This window comes from Bombina bombina, chromosome 5 (genome assembly GCF_027579735.1).
Source record: "Bombina bombina isolate aBomBom1 chromosome 5, aBomBom1.pri, whole genome shotgun sequence".
NCBI lineage: Eukaryota > Metazoa > Chordata > Amphibia > Anura > Bombinatoridae > Bombina > Bombina bombina.
Genome location: NC_069503.1, coordinates 289,581,337 through 289,602,631, shown reverse-complemented (window position 1 = coordinate 289,602,631; position 21,295 = coordinate 289,581,337). Strand labels below are relative to the sequence as shown.

General features: G+C 37.6%; 1 protein-coding gene across 1 annotated transcript in view; it reads right to left on the bottom strand.

Moving 5' to 3' along the window:
* The window catches only part of ANKIB1 (ankyrin repeat and IBR domain containing 1), a 575,165-nt gene that overhangs the window by 302,729 nt on the left and 251,141 nt on the right, over window positions 1–21,295 (bottom strand). Inside the window, exon 3 of the mRNA XM_053714029.1 lies at window positions 16,068–16,368. Within this exon, the coding sequence (XP_053570004.1) occupies window positions 16,068–16,368 (301 nt within the window). The remainder of the gene's footprint in view (window positions 1–16,067; window positions 16,369–21,295) is intronic.

Below are 21,295 nucleotides of genomic sequence, written 5' to 3'. Positions count from 1 at the left end.
AATCTCACCTCCTGAGATTCCCAAACCCCTTGTGCCGTCAGATACCCCCACACAGCTCCCCAACCTGTAAGACTTGCATCTGTTGAGATTATAGTCCAGGTCGGAAGAACAAAGAAGCCCCCTGAACTAAACGATGGTGATCTGTCCACCATGTCAGAGAGTGTCGTAAAATCGGTTTAAAGATATTAATTGAGATATCTTTGAGTAATCCCTGCACCATTGGTTCAGCATACAGAGCTGAAGAGGTTGCATGTGAAAACGAGCAAAGGAGATCGCATCTGATGCGGCAGTCCTAAGACCCAACATTTCCATGCATAAGGCTACCAAAGGGAATGATTGTGACTGAAGGTTTTGACAAGCTGATATCAATGTTAAACTTCTCTTGTCTGACAAGGACAGAGTCATAGACACTGAATTTATCTAGAAACCTAAAAAGGTTACCCTTGTCTGAGGAATCAATGAACTGATTGGTAAATTGATCCTCCAACCATGAACTTGAAGAAACAACACAAGTCGATTCGTATGAGATTCTTCGAAAATGAGAAGACTGAGCAAGTACCAAGATATCGTCCAAATAAGGAAATACCAAAACCCTATTCTCTGATTACAGAAAGAAGGGCACCGAGAACCTTTGAAAAAAATTCTTGGAACTGAGGCTAGGCCAAACGGTAGAGCCACAAAACTGGTAATGCTTGTCTAAAAAGAGAATCTCAGACACTAAAAGTGATCTGGATGAATCGGAATATGCAGATACACATCCTGTAAATCTATTGTAGACATATAATGCCCTTGCTAAACAAAAGGCAGGATAGTCCTACAGTAACCATCTTGAATGTTGGTATCCTAACATAACGATTCAATAATGATAGATCCGGAACTGGTCTGAAAGAATTGACCTTCTTTGGTACAATGAAGAGATAAAATAAAACCCCAGCCCCTGTTCCAGAACTGGAACTGGCATAAATACTCCAGCCAACTCTAGATCTGAAACACATTTCAGAAATGCTGAGCCTTTGCTGTGTTAACTGGGACACGGGAAAGAAAAGAATCTCTTAGCAGGAGGCCTTAACTTGAAGCCAATTCTGTACCTTTCTGAAACAATGTTTCTGAAACCAGAGATTAAGAACGGAATTGATCCAGATTTCTTTGAAGAAAACGTAATCTGCCCCATACCAGCTGAGCTGGAATAAGGGCCGCACCTTCATAGGTACTTAGGAGCTGGCTATAGGTTTCTATAAGGCTTGGATATATTCCAAACTGGAAATAGTTTCCAAACTGATACCGCTCCTGAGGATGAAGGATCAGGCTTTTGTTCCTTGTTGTGAGGAAAGGAACGAAAAATGATTATTTACCCTGGAAAGAAAGGGAAAGCAAAGTTGACTTAGAAGACATGTCAGCATTCCAAGTTTAATCCATAAAGCTTTTCTAGCTAAAATAGCTAGAGACATATACCTGACATCAACTCTAATGATATCAAAAGATGGTATCACCAATAAAATTATTAGTATGTTATATAATAATAATAATGCTATAAAATTATGATCTGTTACTTGTTGCGCTAAAGCTTCTAACCAAAAAGTTGAAGCTGCAGCAACTTTCGCTAAAAATATAGCAGGTCTAAGAAGATTACCTGAACATAAGTAAGCTTTTCTTAGAAAGGATTCAATTTTCCTATCTAAAGGATCCTTAAATGAAGTACTATCTGCCGTAGGAATAGTAGTACATTAGCAGGAGTAGAGACAGCCCCATAACCTTAGGGATTTTTGTCCCAAAAAACTCTAATCTGTCAGATGGCACAGGATATAATTTGCTTAAACGTCTAGAAGGAGTAAATAAATTACCCAAATTATTCCATTCCCTGGAAATTACTTCAGAAATAGCATCAGGGAGATAAAACACTTCTGGAATAACTACAGGAGATTTAAAAACCTTATTTAAACGTTTACATTTAGTATCAAGAGGACCAGAATCCTCTATTTCTAATGCAAATAACACTTCTTTAAGTAAAGAACGAATAAATTCCATCTTGAACAAATACAAAGATTTATCAGCATCAACCTCTGAGACAGAAACCTCTGAACCAGAAGAACCATTATCAGTATCAGAATGATGATGTTCATTTAAAAATTCATCTGAAAAAAGAGAAGTTTTAAAAGACTTTTATGTATACTAGAAGGAGAAATAACAGACATAGCCTTCTTAATGGATTTAAAAAATAAAATCTCTTATGTTATCAGGAACACTCTGAAAATTAGATGTTGACGGAACAGCAACAGGTAATGTAACAGTACTAAAGGAAATTTTATCTGCATTAATAAGTTTGAAATGACATGCAATACAAATAACAGCTGGAGAAACAGATACCAAAAGTTTATAGCAGATACACTTAGCTTGGTAGCTCCAGCACTGTGCAGTGATTTTCCTGAAGTATCTTCTGACTCAGTTGCAACGTGGAACATCTTGCAATATGTAAAAGAAAAAAACAACATATAAAGCAAAATTGATCAAATTCCTTAAATGACAGTTTCAGGAATGGGAAAAAAATGCCAATGAACAAGCTTCTAGCAACCAGAAGCAATAAATAATGAGACTTAAATAATGTGGAGACAAAAATGACGCCCATATTTTTTAGCGCCAAAAAAGACGCCCACATTATTTGGCGCCTAAATGCTTTTGGCGCCAAAAATGACGCCACATCCGGAACGCCGACATTTTTGACGCAAAAAAACTTCAAAAAATGACGCAACTTCCGGTGACACGTATGACGCCGGAAACAGAAAAAAAAAATTTGCGCCAAAAAAGTCTGCGCCAAGAATGACGCAATAAAATGAAGCATTTTCTGCCCCCGCGAGCCTAACAGCCCACAGGGAAAAAGCCAAATTTTTTAAGGTAAGAAAAAATGATTGAAACAAATGCATTTATCCCAAATATGAAACTGACTGTCTGAAAAATAAGGAATGTTGAACATTCTGAGTCAAGGCAAATAAATGTTTGAATACATATATTTAGAACTTTATAAATAAAGTGCCCAACCATAGCTTAGAGTGTCACAGAAAATAAGATTTACTTACCCCAGGACACTCATCTACATGTTTGTAGAAAGCCAAACCAGTACTGAAACGAGAATCAGCAGAGGTAATGGTATATATAAGAGTATATCGTCGATCTGAAAAGGGAGGTAAGAGATGAATCTCTACGACCGATAACAGAGAACCTATGAAATAGACCCCGTAGAAGGAGATCACTGCATTCAAATAGGCAATACTCTCCTCACATCCCTCTGACATTCACTGCACGCTGAGAGGAAAACCGGGCTCCAACTTGCTGCGGAGCGCATATCAACGTAGAATCTAGCACAAACTTACTTCACCACCTCCATCGGAGGCAAAGTTTGTAAAACTGAATTGTGGGTGTGGTGAGGGGTGTATTTATAGGCATTTTAAGGTTTGGGAAACTTTGCCCCTCCTGGTAGGAATGTATATCCCATACGTCACTAGCTCATGGACTCTTGCTAATTACATGAAAGAAATAGCCCTGGTCCCAAACAAACAGAAAATGGAAAAGTGCTGTAGTCATTAAGGGGTTAAAGGGACAGTCTAGTCAAAATTAAACTTTCATTATTCAGATAGGACATGTAATTTTAATCAACTTTCCAATTTCCTTTTTTTCTCTTTTTTTGGTATTCTTAGTTAAAACTAAACCTAGGTAGGCTCTTATGCTAATTGCTAAGCCCTTGATGGCTGCCTCTAATCACATGCTTTTTAAATTGCTTTTCACAACAAAAGACTTGATAGTTCACGTGGGCCATATAGATAACACTGTGTTCAGGCACAGAAAGTTATTTAAAGGGACACTCAAGTCAAAATTAAACTTTCATTATTCAGATAGAGCATGCAATTTTAAAAAACTTTCCAATTTACTTCCATTAACAAAATGTGCACAGTCTTTTTATATTTAAACTTCTTGAGTCACCAGCTCCTACTGAGCATGTGCAAGAATTCACAGAATAAGCGTGTATGCATTTGTGATTGGCTGATGGCAGTCACATGGTACGTATATGCATTTGTGAATGATGATGGCTGTCACATGGTACGTGTATGCATTTGTGATTGGCTGATGGCTGTCACATGGTACAGGGGGAGTGGAAATAGACATAACTTAAAATTGTCAGAAAAGAAATACTACTCATTTGAAGTTCAGACTAAGTGCTATTGCATTGTCTTGTTATCTTGCATTTCTTGATTATGCAAATCTACTGTGTTGACTAGTCCTTTAAGATTTAGCACAACACAATGCTAAATGCAAGTCAATAGATGATAAATGGTCACAGTCATGTGATCAGGGGGCTGTCAGAAGGTTCTTAGATACAAGGTAATCACAGAGGTAAAAAGTATATTAATATAACTGTGTAAGTGTCATGATCCTCCTATTCCACCTTAAACATATCAGGCATTTATCACATACCACCTTTACATCTTGTTAACAACCTACCTGAACTCAATTTATACCAGCTTCCTCCCATGGTCCTTTGCTGGTTTATTGAAGTCCTCAAGCTACAGTTACCAGTCCTTACTTATGCTATAGTTATTTGGGCATTAACCTGTTCCGTTTAATTCCCACCTACTACAGATTTACCTACTTCAAGTCAGGAGCTGTCACGGCATCTCCTCTCCTAACCTCTGTTTCCGCCTCCATCACCCCCGGTGTTACTAGCCGGACCCATCAAACTACTTGGCGTGTGACGCTGCATACCCGACAGGAAGCGCAAGACCGGAGGTTACACACAGCGCACTCACCTGTCACCGGTAACGGAATCCTGTGAGTTACACTGACCGGACTGACTGCAGCTGCACGCTGCATGTAAGACAAACTGCACACACCTCACTCCAGGTTCCGTATATCTTTGCTTATCATAAGAGACAATGTGCATATAACATATGTTGGGAACATACAAACTGCAACTGAGGTATTTACCCAAAGTCTTGTTATTTGTATTATAACTTGGGAGATTGCTCAAAGTATACTAACACTCAGATAAGCTCTTATATATAATAGCAGCAAGCTTTAACATCTGATTCATTATCTCAGATCTCTCTCTGCTAATTGCACTGACCAGTTACCATTAACCTCTGCTGTACTGTGCTCTCTGCATGTCACATTCCTGCCATACTTAACACCCATTAATAGAACTTCTGGTTTCTGGGTAAAAGTTATTAGGCAATAACAATCACAAGAGACTAACAGTTCAATTAACCAAATAGTGTACTGTCCTCATCTACTTGTGACAACAAAACCATTATCTTTACATTTGTGTGTCGGATTTATTAACAAAAGAGTGTTAGTTAGTTATGCAAAACTGGGGAATGGGTAATAAAGGGATTATGTATCCTTTAATACAATAACAATTCTATTGTAGACTGTCCCTTTAACAAAGACATACATACACATTGGAATGTGAAATATTCATATTTTCATGTCGGGTTAGCTCACATGAGAATATGGGATCAGTTTTGCGCGCGAATGGGGTGTTTATTCTGATTTTTTCTCTCCATTGACTTCTATGGGGAAATAGGTTATTGCTTGCGCAATATTTTAAGTTCAGCTTTTTGCGTACGTTAGGTTAACGCTAGAGTGATAACTTTTTTACTTTCAACTCATCCCAACGTGTGCAAACATTTTACTTCTAGCCAGTGGCGGCTGGTGAACTTTAAATGTGTGTGTGTGTGTGTGTGTGGGGGGGGGCACTAGACCACACCCCATGAAATAAAGCCCCACCCCTCAGATGGCTCTGCCCAAGAATATATATATATATATATATATATATATATATATATATATATATATGAAATAGGTAATAAGTGAGTGGGACATATGTATAGATTACATATATGTCCCCCTGCCTTATTACCTATTTCATCCAATTACATGTACCTTATAATTCTACATATTTGTCGCATGTTTATGTTCTCACTTCATTACCATATACCTTGTGCCACAATGAATTCTGACTGCTTTCCTTTGTGAAGGGCTCTAACCCCCATCCTCCCCTCCTGGAATTTATTAGTGTTTGCAGTGTCCAGAGCTGCATAGCAAGCACACAGATAGGAAGCTTTATGCTGTAGGATTTAGCTGCTGTCTAAATGCTACCTGTCAAGATGATATGCAGCATTCAGCACACAGAGCTAACTCACACAGCATAAAGCTTAGATTCCTCTGTCTAACAGTGCTGCAGATTTTATCTAGTAACTAACCCACTACACTGCACTCAGAAACTTCCTAAACACTTATATGCTTTATATATTGTGTTGACTCTGAGCGCACGGTATATAAAGCATATCTGTGTTTGTTTAGAAAGTTCCTGAGCGCACCGTGGTGGGTTAGCTACTAGATAAAATCATTCCTTCCTGTGTAAGCATGTAACTTTAGCCGGCTCTAAAGGGGGGAGTGAGATAACAAGCACCCGGCAGACGCAGCCTGAGTCAATGCTTCTTGGGTTACTTACCTTTCACTCTGTTGCCATTACTCTTTGAGTCGCTACTTATAAACCACATCCTGATCCCAGCTGTAAATAAAGATGTAAAAGCTCTCTGCCAGACTGCCACCATTATTCCTCTACGACTGTGCCTGTGCGCCTTTTCAAAAGCCTTGTGTGCTCACGCCGGCCAGGCTCCTCCTCCTGCACACTGTCATCATTTACACTCACATGGCTCTCACTCGCACAGTCAGAGCTGTTGGGAGGGGGCGCTGCAGGCACATAGAAATAAGTGCAAAGAGCTTGAAGCCTATACTTCTATCTAATGCACGTGCGGTGTGATAGATAGAAGTGAAAACAGCAAAAAAAAAAATTTACAAAATTAAACTGGAACCGTTTTTAGTTGAATAAATATAATTTTTCAAATAGGGAGCTATTGGAAAAATTATATTTATTCAGCCAAAAGGTTTTTTTTCCCTTTTTTCCCCTCTCTCTCGAGGGGTTTACGTGCGACTGTGCTCCTACAGAGGAGCCTCCACTGCTTCTAGTGCAATTAGCGCTGTAGCAAAAGCGCTAAATAGAACTCCACTCGTAATCCGGCCCTAATTGAATTAGTTCTGACCAAAACATTTCTCAACTATAATTTTGTCTAATACCATGCACCATATATAACATATTTTAGGATAACTCTGATTACATTGTAAGAATTGCTTAAAGGGACATCAAACCCAAATTCTTCTTTTATAGTTCAGTCATAACATACAAGTTTAAACAATGTTCTCATTTACTTCAATTATCCAATTTCCTTTATTCTCTTGATATCCGTTGTTGAAGGAGCAGTAATGCACTACTGGGAGCAAGCTCAAAGCCAATGACAAGAGGCATTTATGTGCAGCCACCAATCAGCAGGTTCTGAGCCTACCTACATATACATTTCAATAAATGATAAAAAGATAACAAAACAAATTGAATAAAAGAAATAAATTGGAAAGCTATTTAAAATTGCATGCTCTATCTGAATCATAAAAGAAAAAAAATGGGTTTCATGCTACATATCCCAAATTGACACAGACGAATGATAATGCAACCTGAGGAATGGTCTGGGTGTTACATCTTCTGGCTGGGCAAGGTGGCAGCAATCACAATTAATTTATTCAGTTGCTAATGGAGAAAATGAGGCCATCTAGCATGCAGCTGTCCTTGTATATGGGCAAGAAAGGAACCCTGTGTAGTGAATTTAAAACACAGCCCTCATCTTTGTCTTTATTGCTAAATAGCACAATCTAACCATTTCTTAATTCATTAATCACTTTTATTGTCCTTCATTATATCCATTTATTTGTCCCTTCCTTATATATTAACATTGATGGCAATATACTGATTACCTCGCCCAATTCTTATGCTTTTTTTGTGGGGGGTTTTCACTCCCATTTTAGAAGATTTGCTGTTTTTTCGCAATTTTTTCATGAATAGATTTGTATAATCCTTTCATAGTCTGATTGCTTATTAGATTTCCTCACCATTTATCCTTTGTCTATTTTATTATCTTAGCATTGTTAATTTATTGCAATTTAACTCTTACTTATATTTTGTAATTCCTCGTATTGTTTTAGACACTTACTGTTTTCAAGGATGGAAAGAAAAACAAAGCTACATCCTTGGGGAAATGTACGTTGGATCGATTGGGCTCGATTACGCTTGGTAAAAACTTTCCGGATTGAACTTTTTCCAAGACGCTTGCTGACGTATTTTAAGCCTAGAGTGACATTGGTGCTTATGTTATATTGATGTTTTTAAAGTGTTATCTGGAATGTAAATAAATTATTTTGAAGAGTTCCTGTATGCACCGGAGGTTCATGTTTGAGCTCTTATCTTGGAGCCAACATAGCTCCCCCCTTTGTGAGTACTATTTAACTGTGTGGAATAATTTTTTTTTTTTTACAGTATTACAATATGTTCTCTATTCTTTCTTCTTTTTGAGGAATTCATCTTGCAGAATTATCAAATGGTACTTTCTTGCCGTATCTTTCTCATCACTTTAGCACTTTATATTTTTCACATTTACACTTTATTATATATTTAGTTTCACTTTGTGTCACTTTTATACATTGAGTAGTATTTTTATTTTTTTAATATAGATAATCAAAAGCTGTACTGGCAGCTCCTAATGAAAATAAAGGTGCTTCAACACACATATCTAGTGGCACTAATTCTGGTAGTTTTATGTCCCTTTAAAGGAACATTGATTTTAATGCAAAAACAATATGCTCTTGTAGCTGCCTTTCACTAGACATAATCTTCTCAGAATATTCAATATGTTGTTGTTCTCAAGTGAGATGGTATCTAAATGTTTACATATTCCTGAATGCAAATCCTGGTTCCATTCTTACTCCCCTCTTTCATTTAGTCTTTTTTATCCATTGATAGGGAGCTTAATATTCTCATATCACACACAAAGAATACAAGAGGACCTTCAAGAGGACTTAGCCATTTCTAAGAAAACGATAATAATGTAAAAATAAATCTATTTAAAAAATGTTTCCCATTTCCAAAGCTTTAGTGGTTTTGACATGTACCATGTGCAAGACATTTCACTATCTTCCAATAAGGCACTTCAATAAATGGACAAAGATAACTCCCCCTAAACCTTTATAGGATGGTGCAACAGTTGTGCATTGTAACCAAACTTTGTATATTATTTTAAAAATGGAAATCATCAACATGAAGTGGCATCCCAAAGGCACACACTCCATTTATTTGTTCAATATAGAACCCCCGCTCTGTATGCAATAAACTTACCTCTATCCATGACCGGTTCATCTCTTACTCCCTTAACCTCTTGGCCCTCGCCGAAACCTGTCTCTCTCCCTCAAACACAGCCTCCTCAAAGCACCCCCAACCATGGCACAAACATCTGACACACTACTTGGAAAAATGCACCCACACTGCTGAATGGCACTGGAGGAAATCTTGCTCCTCTACCGACTTCTTGCATTACAAATTGATGTTGCACTCCTACTCCACGGCCCTCAACCTCCCCAACCAAAACTAGTTTGCAACTATAATTTCATCTATGTCTTACAATTCTAAGCCTCTTCTCTCCACTTTAAATACCCTCATGTGCTGTCCCCTCTCCTCCTATTACCACTTCTCTCACAGTACAAGACTTTCCAATACATTTCAAAACTAAAATAGACTTCCTCCGACATGAAATTACCACCTACCACAAATACACTATCCCCTCCTCACAAATCAATGCAAACTTTCATACTCCTACCCAAATACTCAGCACTTTCACTCCTGTTACAGAGGATGAGGTTTCTTCTTTCCTTTCATCTTCCCATCAGACTACCTGTCCCCTTGATCCTATTACCTCATGACTGCTACCTTCCCTGTCCCTTACTATTACACCCATCCTCACACACATATTCAACCTCTCCCTTAAATCTGGTACATTTCCATCATTCCTTAAACATGCTCTAATTACACCTATTCTTAAAAAAAAAGTCACTTGATCCAGCATCCTCTTGCAACTATTGCCCAATATCTCTTCTTCCCCTCACCCATAAACTTCTTGAGAGGATTGTTCATAAATGCTTATCACACTTTCGCACCCATCTTCTCGACCCTTTGCAATCTGTCTTTCACCCCAACACTCTACCAAAACTGACATCACCAAGATGACAAATTACCTGCTTACTGCCAAGTCTAAAGGTCAAAACTCCATGATAATCATGTAAGACCTCTCTGGAGCCTCTGACACTGTTGGCCATATCTTGCTGCTCCAGATCCTTCAATTCATGGGTATTTGTGACACAGCTCTACTGTGGCTCTCTTCCTACTTTTCTAACCGTACCTTCAGTATATAATTCTCTGGCTCTTCCTCCTCCCCTCTCTGCTGGGGTACCTCGAGGCTCAGTTCTAGGTTCCCTTCTTTTTTTCAGTCTACACCTCATCTCTAGGCTCTTTAATCAAGTCCTAGGGGTTTCAGTAACATCTTTATGCTGATGACACCAAAATCTACCTTTTGGAACCAGACATTTCCTCTCCCTCATGTCACCAGCTGCTTAGCTAATATCTCATCCTGGATGGCTTCTCACTATATAAAGCTGAACCACTCTAAAACTGAACTCCTTCAATGTTCTCCCTCTATAAATCTCTCCAATCCCCAAACCTCACTTACTGTGGACAACCCATTCATCACCTTTACTCTCAGGCCCGCGGCTTTCGGGTCACACTTGACTAAGAATTTTCTTTTGCTCCCCACATTAAGACCTTAGCTAACTCATGCAGCTTCCACCTTAAAAATATCTCTAAAATTTGTCACTTCCACAATCAAGTCACAACTACGATTCTCATACACCCCCTTATTATTTCCCGCCTTGAGTACTACAATTCTGTCTTTGGTCACCCAAGCTACCGCCTGTCCCCACTGCATTCCATCATAAATGCCTCTGCCAGGCTTATTTTCCTTATACATCACTCAACATCTGCTGCACTTCTTTGCCAACACATTCACAGGCTTCCCTTAGCCTCAAAAATAAAATTAAACATTTTGACCCTAACATACAAAGCCCTCCCCAATACTGCACCCTTCTATATTTCTGCATTTGTCTACAAATACTCCCCAACTTGCCCCCTCCACTCTGCCCAAGACCTACTTCTCTCCTCATCTCTCATTACTTTCTCACAGTCTCATCTGCAACACTTTTCTAGAACTGCACCAATCATATGGAACTCCTTGCCTCGTCAGACATCCCTCAAAAACTTTGTGTTCCTTAAAAACATATCTGTTCAAGGTTGCATGCAACTTATGTTGAGATGTCTCTACTACTTAGGAGTCCCTCTCCCTCAACTTCCCCATGTACTTCCTTTAGAATGTAAGCTCACAAGTCCACCTGTCCTGTTGATCACTTTATGTAAAGATGGTTTACAGCTTACAGTGACTCAACCCTTATGATTTATATAAATGTCTTCTGATTATTGTACTCCATAACTATATAATTAATGTTACATAAATAAACAATAATAATAATATAAGTTCAATGAACATTTAAAAAAAATGCCAATAGAAAATTCCAAAAGTATACTACAGGAGAACAAAATGCAATCCACTAAGTTGCAAACTCCACTACTGGACATCTTAAAGTTAAAGAAAAAACTTTTTTTTTACTTTCTGCAATGACATTTTTTAAGTCAAAATTTTTCTGCAGGTCATTTTGAAATTAAATACAATTTTAAATTAGGCAGTTATAATAAAGCACCAGATCAATATACTGATTAACTGGAGTATAAAGCCATTTTTTTAAGCTTTATATATTATATTTCAGCAGTTAAAAAGAAGCAGTCATCAATCAATGTGCTGTTGTTTTGCGGTGCTACCCCGTATTTGACTGTTCTCTTCAAACAGTGCTTTGCTGTAACTGCACTGTATTAAGGAAACTGTACACAATGCAGCCAGAGCAAAGCACTATTTAAAGAAAACAGCCTGTTATAAGCTTCGCTGCAAAGCTAAAGTGCTAATGGTTCCCTTGTGTGTCCTGTTCTTTCTGCAGACATGCTGCATTTTCTGCGATGACATCTCAGATCACAACATATTCTGCCTTGGGGCTTGTAATTGCAAGATATTTCTGTTGTGTTGCTATAGAATAACATATCAGCCACGTTTAAACATTAAAAAAATAAAAATATCATCCTTTTACTGCATTTGATTTTCAATAGCAGTAAAAAGGATGTTAATGTGTTTAAAAATGTTTAGGCTGATATGTCAATCTGGGCTTGAGTCTAAAGACAGCAAGGATCATCATGGCCATTTTATTAGTATATCTCCCAACATTTGTGGCTGGAAATCAGGGACTCAGGAGGTTAATGGGGGCTGTCACCATTTGTTGGGTGGGGCTGTGCTGGGAAGTATGGGATCATTGGTGGTTAGTGAGCAGGACTGTGGGTGTGTCTGGGCAGTTTGTGGGGATGTCTGTGTGTTTCGTGGGTGGCGCTATGGGAAATTGTGCAAATAGGGACATATGACTGTCTTAGAGGAACAAATAGGGAAAGTTGGGAGGTCTGTGTTAGTATTAAGCACATTATTTTGCAGTTATTATCAGCTAAAGCTAACAAGTTAAAGATTTGAAGCAGGGTTAGCCTGGATAAGTCAGCAGTGTACATTTCACATTCTGAGAATAAGAAAATCCTCAGTTTTAAGAGCTATATTACATGGAAATGGGGAAAAGAAATAATGAAATAGTAGATTATATTTAAAAATAAATAATGAAAGTAAATTATATAAAAATCTCAAGGTGTTTAACTGTCCCGTTAAGTCACTCAGTTCCATTCCTTACAGATATTTCTAACAGCAAATCTGTTTCTCTAAACAGCATAACATGGGCTGATGCCTGGTGGATATTGCATGATATATATTTAAAGGGACACTAAAACCAATTCTTTTATGATTCAGATAGAGCATGCAATTTTAAGCAACTTTCTAATTTACTTCTATTATCAATTTTTTCTTTGTTCTCTTGCTATCTTTATTTAAAAAGCAGGAATGAGATGCATAGGAGCCGGCCCATTTTTGGTTGAGAACCTGGGTTAACCTTGCTTATTGGTGGGCAAATGTAAGCCTCCAATAAGCAAGCACTATCCATGGTGCTGAACCTAAAATGGGCTGGCTGCTAAGATTTACATTCCTGCTTTTAAAATAAAGATAGCAAGAGAACGGAGAAAAATTGATAATAGGAGTAAATTAGAATGTTGCTTAATCTAAATCATGAAATAAAAAAATTGGGTTCAGTGTCCCTTTAAGCATTAATTCTCTATTCCAAAATTTGATCTTTCGGAAACAGAATACAATACAAATACTGATCATTGAAACCTAATTTCAGAGCACTTAGTAGGCTTTCCAAGGTTTCACAAGCTGTGGCATTACTAATTGAAACATATTTTAATTACTTTAAGAATACCATAATAATGATGACTTTTGTACAATCCCATAGTGTTAAATGCTTTTATAAAATGAAAACAAAAACACAAAACAAAGCACCTCATAGGAACTTAGCCAGCCCTGTCCTCCCTACAGCTGATAAACAATCTAGATGTGATAAGTTTTGTCTACAAAAGAGTTAAAGGGACATTTTGATGCAAAGTGCACAGTTTAATTCCTTAGAACATGGCATTTTTGCATTTGCAACCTTTTCTTAATGTGGGCAAGATTACGAGTGGAGCGCTAACAGTTACGTGTGAGCGATAAGGGGTATATCATGGGTGTTTGTGCGCGTCAGGTTTTCCGCATGTATTTCAAGCTAGATGGATTACCGCATTCTCAGAGTTCTTGTTAACTGTTTCGCAAAACAAAAAAAAGTGTCAGAAAACACATAATAAATACTTACAGAATACTTAGTTAAAAAAAGGCAGGCAAAGAGCTTTAGCATAGAGATACATACATATAAAGCTCTAAAGATGTATATGCATGTACGTATATAAATATATATATATATTTACAGTCATATACACATATAAACACATAAAAACATATGCAGTGGAGCCCTTTGCAGTTAAGTGGATGAAAACAAGTAAAACATCTTTATGCAATATTCATTTTAAATAAAGGTTTTAACTATGTATTTACTGTAAATATTTCACATTCCTAAATTCTGCACATAGCAGAATATGTTCGTTGTATTTATGAATATATATTTCTATATATATCTGTATATATCTATACCTTCATATAATAATGGTCCAGAACAAAGGATGCACTCTCATGGTTTTCAATCAATGGTGTCAGCTTTATTAGATGACGTTTCAGAGATAAATCATCTCTTTCATCAGATCAAATTTATATAATCATGAATATATATATATATAAATATATATATATATATATATATATATATATATATATATATATATATAGAACAAATTCTTCTAAGTGAAGAACAATGGAATGTGAAATATTCATATTTTTATGTCGGGTTAGCACACTTGAGAATACGGGATCGTGTTTGTGCCCGACTTGGGTGTTAGGTTTTTCTTCCACTTTTTTCTCTCGATTGACTTCTATGGTGGGATTACGCTATTGCACGCTCAATATTCTAAGTTCAGCTATCTGCACTCGTCAGGTCAGCGAAAACAGTTTACTTTCAACTAATAATATGAGAACAACCAGACCAGTGCAGTTAACGCTTGAGCGGGAGCGTTAAAGGGACAGTCTAGGACAAATTAAACTTTCATGATTCAGATAGAGCAAGTAATTTTAAACAATTTTCCAATTTACTTTTATCACCAATTTTGCTTTGTTCTCTAGGTATTCTTAGTTGAAAGCGTAACCTAGGAGGTTCATATGCTAATTTCTTAGACCTTGAAGGCCACCTCTTTTCAGAATGCATTTTAACAGTTTTTCACCACTAGAGGGTGTAAGTTCATGTATTTCATATAGATAACACTGTGCTTGTGCACGTGAAGTTATCTGGGAGCAGGCACTGATTGGCTAAACTGCAAGTCTGTCAAAAGAAATGAAATAAGTGGGCAGTTTGCAGAGGCTTAGATACAAGATAATCACAGAGGTTAAAAGTATATTAATATAACTGTGTTGGTTATGCAAAACTGGGGAATGGGTAATAAAGGGATTATCTATCTTTTAAAACAATAAAAAATTCTGGTGTAGACTGTCCCTTTAAATAACACTCCACTTGTAATCTGGCCCTGTGTGTTTAACCCATTTGCATCATGGGTTATTAATACAAAAGGAGTATGTGCTAATAAATTACAGCACGTCAGGTTTGCATCAGAATCTCCCCTTAAATCACATTTAATGTATAAACATAATATTTTCCTTAAATGGACATAATACTCATATGCTTAATCACTTGAAAGTGATGCAGCATAACTGCAAAAATATCACCTAAGCATCTCTATGTAAAAAAGGAAGATATTTTACCTGACAATTTCATCAGCTCACCAGAGAAAAAGTGTTCTGTAAAAAGTTATCTTTCAGTTACTGCCCAGCTGCAGGTAAAAAAAAAAAAAAAAAAGGAAGAAATGAACAGCAGCTAATCAGCATCAGCAGTGCTGAGGTATTGAACTCTTTTACTGAGATTTCATAGTAAACTTCCTTAAACTGAATAGGGAAATAACATAAGTGTGCATAAGGCACGCTTCCTTGCAAGTCCCAGGACAGGCATACTGATTTTCTGCTTAAAGTCTTTTACAATGGGGTGTGACTACTTAAGACAATGAGGTAAAATATCTTTCTGTTTTACAGAGAGATGATAAGGTGATATTTTCTAGTCATCTTTTTACAGCTATCCTGCATCACTTTCAAGTGTTTATACATTTTGGGTATCATGTCTCTTTAAGACAAATAACAGGTGCATTCTCACATAATACATTATTATTATTATCGAGCAGGCATTAAGAACACAGTGGTTTACAAAGTGAATATTTTAAAGGAAAAAAAAGGCTGATATGATAATATATTAATCACCTATAGTCTATTTCAAGTAATGACTGGCAAAAGCCCAGTAGGGTCCCTTGTGGAGCTGCACTGCAGGTAAAACAGAGCAATCCGTCACGCCATGCTTCACCTGAATTTTATTACCTCTACGCAGGTTTTCATCCCTGAGGCTGCAGCGTAGTGCAAAGGTGTGTTTTTTTTATTGTCAGTGGCATCTAAGGCGGCCCTTTCATATGTGCCATGGTCAAGTTTGGCTCCCTTCCACTCGAGCACCATCTTCAAGCAATCAGATCTCTTCCGGTCATCATCAGACAGTCGGGGCATGCGGTGATCAACAGCCCCCTCTGAGATCATGATGTGAGATCCCATACACAGCAGATGCATAGAGCTCTCATTGTGAATGTTGCGTTTGTTTGGGTTTCCATCCTTTCCATAAAGAAATGACCTGTGGTAAACCAAACACAGAACAGTCATCTATTTACAATTTGCAAAACTGTGATAATACCACAAAATTATTTTGTTTTTATTTTAATTATATATTCAATTTCATTATCAAATTTCAACATTGTTTTTAATATTGAGTTTGAAAGGACTCTATAATTAATAATGTTCTGTTATCCATATGAAAGAGAAGCATTTAAAACTGTAGTAAAATCTGTGTAACATTAAATTGAAACGAACATGCCCCTATTAGTTATACACTTCCTGCTAGTGCTACTAAAAGGTACTTCCTACTAATGCTCTGTGAAAACTAGCAGGAAGTACCTATGAACTAATTACTAGATTCGAAAAAACATAATTTATGTAAGAACTTACCTGATAAATTCATTTCTTTCATATTAGCAAGAGTCCATGAGCTAGTGACGTATGGGATATACATTCCTACCAGGAGGGGCAAAGTTTCCCAAACCTCAAAATGCCTATAAATACACCCCTCACCACACCCACAAATCAGTTTAACGTATAGCCAAGAAGTGGGGTGATAAGAAAAAAGTGCGAAAGCATAAAAAATAAGGAATTGGAATAATTGTGCTTTATACAAAAAAATCATAACCACCACAAAAAAGGGTGGGCCTCATGGACTCTTGCTAATATGAAAGAAATGAATTTATCAGGTAAGTTCTTACATAAATTATGTTTTCTTTCATGTAATTAGCAAGAGTCCATGAGCTAGTGACGTATGGGATAATGACTACCCAAGATGTGGATCTTCCACGCAAGAGTCACTAGAGAGGGAGGGATAAAATAAAGACAGCCAATTCCGCTGAAAAAAATCCACACCCAAAATAAAGTTTAAATCTTATAATGAAAAAAAATAAAATTATAAGCAGAAGAATCAAACTGAAACAGCTGCCTGAAGTACTTTTCTACCAAAAACTGCTTCAGAAGAAGAAACACATCAAAATGGTAGAATTTAGTAAAAGTATGCAAAGAAGACCAAGTGGCTGCTTTGCAAATCTGATCAACTGAAGCTTCATTCCTAAACGCCCAGGAAGTAGAAACTGACCTAGTAGAATGAGCTGTAATCCTCTGAGGCGGAGTTTTACCCGACTCGACATAAGCATGATGAATCAAAAATTTTAACCAAGATGCCAAAGAAATGGCAGAAGCCTTCTGACCTTTCCTAGAACCGGAAAAGATAACAAATAGACTAGAAGTCTTTCGGAAATCCTTAGTAGCTTCAACATAATATTTCAAAGCTCTAACTACATCCAAAGAATGCAACGACTTTTCCTTAGAATTCTTAGGATTAGGACACAATGAAGGAACCACAATTTCTCTACTAATGTTGTTAAAAATTCACAACCTTAGGTAAAAATTTAAAAGAAGTTCGCAACACCGCCTTATCCTGATGAAAAATCAGAAAAGGAGACTCACAAGAAAGAGCAGATAATTCAGAAACTCTTCTAGCAGAAGAGATGGCCAAAAGAAACAAAACTTTCCAAGAAAGTAATTTAATGTCCAGCGAATGCATAGGTTCAAATGGAGGAGCTTGAAGAGCCCCCAGAACCAAATTCAAACTCCAAGGAGGAGAAATTAACTTAATAACAGGTTTTATACGAGCCAAAGCTTGTACAAAACAATGAATATCAGGAAGACTAGCAATCTTTCTGTGAAAAAGAACAGAAAGAGCAGAGATTTGTCCTTTCAAGGAACTTGCAGACAAACCTTTATCCGAACCATCCTGAAGAAACTGTAAAATTCTAGGAATTCTAAAAGAATGCCAAGAAAAATTATGAGAAAAACACCAAGAAATGTAAATCTTCCAGACTCGATAATATATCTTCCTAGATACAGTTTTACGAGCCTGTAACATAGTATTAATCACAGAGTCAGAGAAACCTCTATGACTGAGAATCAAGCGTTCAATCTCCATACCTTCAAATTTAAGGATTTGAGATCATGATGGAAAAAAGGACCTTGCGAAAGAAGGTCTGGTCTTAACGGAAGAGTCCACGGTTGGCAAGTGGCCATCCGGACAAGATCCGCATACCAAAACCTGTGAGGCCATGCTGGAGCCACCAGCAGAACAAACGAGCACTCCTTTAGACTCTTGGAAATCACTCTTGGAAGAAGAATTAGAGGCGGAAAGATATAGGCAGGATGATACTTCCAAGGAAGTGACAATGCATCCACTGCCTCCGCTTGAGGATCCCTGGATCTGGACTGATACCTGGGAAGCTTCTTGTTTAGATGAGAAGCCATCAGATCTATTTCTGGAAGTCCCCACATTTGAACAATCTGAAGAAATACCTCTGGGTGAAGAGACCATTCGCCCGGATGTAACGTTTGGCGACTGAGATAATCCGCTTCCCAATTGTCTATACCTGGGATATGAACCGCAGAAATTAGACAGGAGCTGGATTCCGCCCATACCAGTATTCGAGATACTTCTTTCATAGCCAGAGGACTGTGAGTCCCTCCTTGATGATTGACATATGCCACGGTTGTGACATTGTCCGTCTGAAAACAAATTAACGACTCTCTCTTTAGAAGAGGCCATGACTGAAGAGCTCTGAAAATTGCACGGAGTTCCAAAATGTTGATTGGTAATCTCACCTCCTGAGAATCCCAAACCCCTTGTGCTGTCAGAGACCCCCAAACAGCTCCCCAACCTGTCAGACTTGCATCTGTTGAAATCACAGTCCAGGTCGGAAGAACAAAAGAAGCCCCCTGAACTAAACGATGGTGGTCTGTCCACCACGTCAGAGAGTGTCGTACAATCGTTTTTAAAGATATTAATTGAGATATCTTTGTATAATCCCTGCACCACTGGATCAGCATACAGAGCTGAAGAGGTCGCATGTGAAAACGAGCAAAGGGGATCGCGTCCGATGCAGCAGTCATAAGACCTAGAATTTCCATGCATAAGGCTACCGAAGGGAATGATTGAGACTGAAGGTTTCGACAAGCTGAAACCAATTTTAGACGTCTCTTGTCTGTCAGAGACAGAGTCATGGACACAGAATCTATCTGGAAACCTAAAAAGGTTACCCTTGTCTGAGGAATCAATGAACTTTTTGGTAAATTGATCCTCCAACCATGTTCTCGAAGAAACAATACAAGTCGATTCGTATGAGATTCTGCTAAATGTGAAGACTGAGCAAGTACCAAGATATCATCCAAATAAGGAAATACCACAATACCCTGTTCTCTGATTACAGAGAGAAGGGCACCGAGAACCTTTGTAAAAATTATTGGAGCTGTTGCTAGGCCAAACGGCAGAGCCACAAACTGGTAATGCTTGTCTAGGAAAGAGAATCTCAGAAACTGATAGTGATCTGGATGAATCGGAATATGCAGATATGCATCCTGTAAATCTATTGTGGACATATAATGCCCTTGCTGAACAAAAGGCAGAATAGTCCTTATAGTTACCATTTTGAAAGTTGGTATCCTTACATAATGATTCAATATTTTTAAATCCAGAACTGGTCTGAAGGAATTCTCCTTCTTTGGTACAATGAAAAGATTTGAGTAAAACCCCAGCCCCTGTTCCGGAACTGGAACTGGCATAATTACTCCAGCCAACTCTAGATCTGAAACACATTTCAGAAATGCTTGAGCCTTCACTGGATTTACTGGGACACGGGAAAGAAAAAATCTTCTTGCAGGAGGCCTTATCTTGAAGCCTATTCTGTACCCTTGTAAAACAATGTTCTGAATCCAAAGATTGTGAATCGAATTGATCCAAATTTCTTTGAAAAATCGTAATCTGCCCCCTACCAGCTGAGCTGGAATGAGGGCCGCACCTTCATGTTGACTTGGGAGCTGGCTTTGGCTTTCTAAAAGGCTTGGATTTATTCCAGACTGGAGATGGCTTCCAAACTGATACTGCTCCTGTAGGGGAAGGATCAGGCTTTTGTTCCTTATTGTGACGAAAGGAACGAAAACGATTAGTAGACCTAAATTTACCTTTAGATTTTTTATCCTGTGGTAAAAAAGTTCCTTTCCCCCCAGTAACAATTGAAATAATAGAATCCAACTGTGAACCAAATAATTTATTACCCTGGAAAGAAAGGGAAAGCAAAGTTGACTTAGAAGACATATCAGCATTCCAAGTTTTAAGCCATAAAGCTCTTCTAGCTAAAATAGCTAGAGACATATACCTGACATCAACCCTAATGATATCAAAGATGGCATCACAAATAAAATTATTAGCATGTTGAAGAAGATTAACAATGCTATGAGAATTATGATCTGTTAATTGTTGCGCTAAAGCTTCCAACCAAAAAGTTGAAGCTGCAGCAACATCCGCTAAAGATATAGCAGGTCTAAGAACATTACCTGAACATAAGTAAGCTTTTCTTAGGAAGGATTCAATTTTCCTATCTAAAGGATCCTTAAAGGAAGTACTATCTGCCGTAGGAATAGTAGTACGTTTAGCAAGAGTCGAGATAGCCTCATCAACCTTAGGGATTTTGTCACAAAACTCTAATCTGTCAGATGGCACAGGATATAATTGCTTAAAACGTTTAGAAGGAGTGAAAGAAAATTCAAAATTATTCCATTCCCTGGAAATTACTTCAGAAATAGCATCAGGGACAGGAAAAACTTCTGGAATAACTACAGGAGATTTAAAAACCTTATTTAAACGTTTAGATTTAGTATCAAGAGGACCAGAGTCCTCTATCTCTAATGCAATTAAGACTTCTTTAAGTAAAGAACAAATAAATTCCATTTTGAATAAATATGAAGATTTATCAGCATCAACCTCTGAAACTGAATCCTCTGAACCAGAGGAAACATTATCAGAATCAGAATGATGATGTTCATTTAAAAATTCATCTGAAAAATGAGAAGTTTTAAAAGACCTTTTACGCTTACTAGAAGGAGGAAAAACAGACATAGCCTTCTTAATGGATTTAGAA